General features: G+C 41.7%; 1 protein-coding gene across 1 annotated transcript in view; it reads right to left on the bottom strand.

Annotated features, from left to right (window-relative positions):
- Nucleotides 1-3,938, bottom strand: part of LOC107294923 (spermatogenesis-associated serine-rich protein 2-like) — a 10,781-nt gene that overhangs the window by 5,057 nt on the left and 1,786 nt on the right. Inside the window, exon 2 of the mRNA XM_015824192.1 lies at nucleotides 2,735-2,793. Within this exon, the coding sequence (XP_015679678.1) occupies nucleotides 2,735-2,793 (59 nt within the window). The remainder of the gene's footprint in view (nucleotides 1-2,734; nucleotides 2,794-3,938) is intronic.

Below are 3,938 nucleotides of genomic sequence, written 5' to 3'. Positions count from 1 at the left end.
TCTTCAGTGCCCCTGCCTTCTTTTGGCGGCTGATTAGGATTTCCACTATAAGGTAAAACAGAACCCCCAAAAGGCAATCACATTTATAATAAATAGAATAATTAAGCAATTAAAGCACAAAACAGAATGTCTAGTTCAGTGATGGCGAACCTTTTAGAGACTGAGTACCCAAACTGCAACCCAAAACCCACTTATGCATTGTTGAGTGCCGGATGGGTGTGGCCCATTGGCTGGGCGTGGCTGCGGTGGTAACAGCAGACTGGGTGGGACTAAAAAGTTCAATCACTTCCAACTTTGCAAGATCTTTTTTTTCCCCGCGAGAAGTTGAAATTGACTGATTGAACCTTTTTTTTTTTGCACACGGCGACGGAGGCCTAAAGTGAAAAGGTTTTATAAAACCCAGCTGAAGGCCTAGGACTGGGGTGACGGCACGCGTACCCACAGAGAGGGCTCTGAGTGCCGCCTCTGGCACCCGTGCCATAGGTTCGCCACCACTGGTCTAGTTGCTACAAATCTAATTCCTGCCAGCCCCTATTCTCCCCTTTCCCCAATATTTTAGTTTATCCTTCAAAGGTCAGCTTTAGCTCTGCAATACATCTGAAAAATGCTTGAGGCCTTGGACAATACCTAAGAAGACTGGAGTTAAATGCCAGGGGATAATTACCTAGGCAACAGGGCGAGAACTCTTAAATTCCCGAAACTGACAGATGCCTATGTAGCTCAAGCTCAACACATGAAATCTGTGAATAGGGGCCTTTGCTTTCTTTCTCTTGTCTCCCTTTTTAATAAAAAAAGGGAAGTTACCAAGTCAAATTGGTTGTTTACTTGATTGCAATGCTTTGGGCAGGGTGCAGTTTATAACTCTTTTCTCCTGTACTCTTTTGCCAATGAATGATGGTACATCAAAGTAGGTCTTTTGTCTTGTAAGGAGAAAAGCATATAGATACTACAATCAAGCCGCGGGGAACAGAAGCAGAAAGAACTGCAGCTTTTGAGAAGTAATGGGAATTACTTCTTTGATATACAGCTAGTCCTCACTTAACAATAGTTATCGGGACTGGAACTTCCATTACTAAGCGATGCAATCATAAAATATGACGTGACCTGCCCGTATTGCTTAGTGACAGCAATCCCAGCGTTTCCCTATTGCTGTTGTTAAGCCAAGTTCATGTATCTTTAAGTGAGTCCAAAGTGATTTGTACGCAGGCTGGCTGGCAGGCAGGTTAAGTGGGGCTGCTGCCAGGTGGGGGAAGGTGCAAGGGTGGCCAGCAAGGTGCAGAGCAAGCTTGTCGGGACCAAGGGTGGGTGCTGCCAGGTGGTGGAGAGTGCGAGCGACTTCAACCTTCGCTGCTGGCTTCTCCATTGACTTTGCTTTTGAGAAGCCAGCAGTGAAGGTCCCAAATGGTGGTCATGTGACTGTGGGAGGATGCACCTGCTGTGTGAGCTGGTTGCCAAGCACCCAGACTGGATGGGATGCTGGGACAGCTGGAACTTTTGAGGATCGGTCATAAATAGCACTTATTCAGCACCTTCAACTAGTCGCTGAGCAAATTAAGTGAGGACTAGACCTATGAGCCACATTAATCAAGTTGCATATCAATTAAGAGTCTTCAAGGAGTTATGTATTCTCGTTACCTTGTTCTGGGGAACCCACATTTTTTCATGGCACGTACAAAGTTCATACTGTCGGAACCATGATGCTGCTAACATTGGATGTTTTGGCATTGACACATACTACAGTAGTAGTAGCAGTAATGGTAGCCACAGGTTTATTTAGATATGAAGATTAGAGGATCACAAGCAGTCTCAATTCAGACAATCGGGCTGGCTGGGCACATATTTTATTCTTGCACTTTCCCGTATATTTGGATTCTTTAAGTTTCATACCAGTTGGAATGGTCACAGAGAATGAGACAGTGGTAGTTTTCATTCGGGATAAGTAAATCAGCATATAAATGCACACACAGAAGCCTTAGGAGGCCTCTGTTTTAACACTGTGCTTGGAATGAGGAAACCCCACATGCTTTTCTGGTGTAATGGCAACTAGGATTAACTATGGCACTATACTTGGAAATAAATGCATGTAGTCCTTGACTTATGACAACTGACCCCAACATTTCCATTGCTAAGCAAGACAATGAAGTGAGTTGCACCCCATTTTACTTTTTTTTGCCACAGTTGTTAAGCAAATCACTGAAGTTGTTAAGTGAATCATGCAGTTGGTAAGCGAATCTGGCTTCCCCCCCATTGGCTTTGTTTCATCAAACATTCGCAGGTGACCAGCTGGGAAGGTGACAAAAGGTGACCACAGGACAATGCAGTGGCGGAAATGCCTGCCTGTTGCCAAGAGCCCGAATTCTGACCACGTGACCACAGGGATGCTGCAATGGTTGTTAAGTGTGAAAAATAGTCATAACTCACTTTTTTCAGTGCCACTGTAACTTTGCACGGTCACTAAATGAATGGTTGTTAAGTCAAGAGCAAAACCAGATCTTACCCATGCATATGTAATTACAAGATATTTGAAACGTGAACCTGTACAACTAGATGTGATAAAAAAAATATATAGCCGACCTGTATGTATATAGTATGGTTTACATATCTGGAAACACCAGAAATTGAAGTCCTTCTTTGTATTTTGTCTTGGACTGCTTACTTCAAAAATCTGGTAGTCTTGTACGGTTTCAGGACAAAGATATTAACATACCGTAGTTTATAGCTTTATAAAACTTACTTGCTTCTGCTTTTACTTTGTCCATTTCACCAAGTAGGGCTACTTCTCGATCCATGAGGCTAAAGGAAGAAAAGAAAGGAAATAAAGATTAAAATTCTCTTATATTCATAGGCTATAACTTTTAGAAACCAACTCAACAATCAGTCAGGTCATTAAATTGGGACAAATCTCTGCCTCCCTGATTAAAAAAAATCAGTTCCTTTGTATACATTGAGCTTTCAAAGATGGAATGGGTAAATATCACTAACAAGGAACAAGTCAACTTTTTTTTCTGAGATGTCCAGCATCTTTTTTTCTTAGGTTTAACCAACTGAAATCCTACATGGTTTATCACTGTTTTGGTTCCAAAAATCATAAGTATCCTGGTGTTTTAAGCTTTCATTTCCAAAGTAATTTACAGTTGGCTGTTCTACTTTTAATTCCAATGTAGCAATCACTGTGGCCCATTAAAGTGTTTAACTGTCTGTAATTCTCATATTTCAAATGGTCATCTGTGAATTCACATATACAAGGTTTGTGCTTGCAAGCACCCAATTTGAAACATTCCAGAACTATTCTTTGCAGGAAGTTGAGTCTCATTATAACATGTCACCTACAAGTAGTGACTCTTGTTTTTCTCCTCAGATTAGCAACTGCTATAATAATTACTGGAACTGATAAAGCAGAATCAAATTGGGGACCAGGGACCGATTCCATGGAGAGAGGTTTTTCTGTGGACCGGAGAGTGTGTAGTTTTGTGTGCTGCCTGCATCTCACAGACGGGGCTCTGCTTGTTTGTGCGGACCAGTTGATGGCATGCTGCGGCCCGGTACTGGTCCACGGACCTGGGGTTGGGGACCCTGAAATATCTGATATGGGGGAGGGGATTAGTGTCCATTTGCTGAGCACAGATAACCTCCAGTTTAAGAACAAGTTCCTCCTGGCTTTTGTATAGACAAATTCAAGATAGATGGCGAATTGATAAAAAGACAATTTTTGGTATGGAAGACGGGAACTTTTTGAAGAAAGTAAGAGATGGTGCTAAAGGACATATTAAAAGGATATATAATGTTTTATTAGAATTGGACTCAGAAACTGAATTAGTCAAAGATTGTATGATTAAATGGGCTCAAAATATAGGAGAAACAATACCTATGGACACTTGGGAGTTAATTTGGGTGAGAAATGTGAAGTTTACACAAGCTCAAAATTTACGTGAGAATTT

Source organism: Protobothrops mucrosquamatus, unplaced genomic scaffold (assembly GCF_001527695.2).
Source record: "Protobothrops mucrosquamatus isolate PMUCROS unplaced genomic scaffold, P.Mucros_1.0 scaffold2158, whole genome shotgun sequence".
Lineage (NCBI taxonomy): Eukaryota > Metazoa > Chordata > Lepidosauria > Squamata > Viperidae > Protobothrops > Protobothrops mucrosquamatus.
This window is presented reverse-complemented; position numbering and strand designations above follow the sequence as displayed.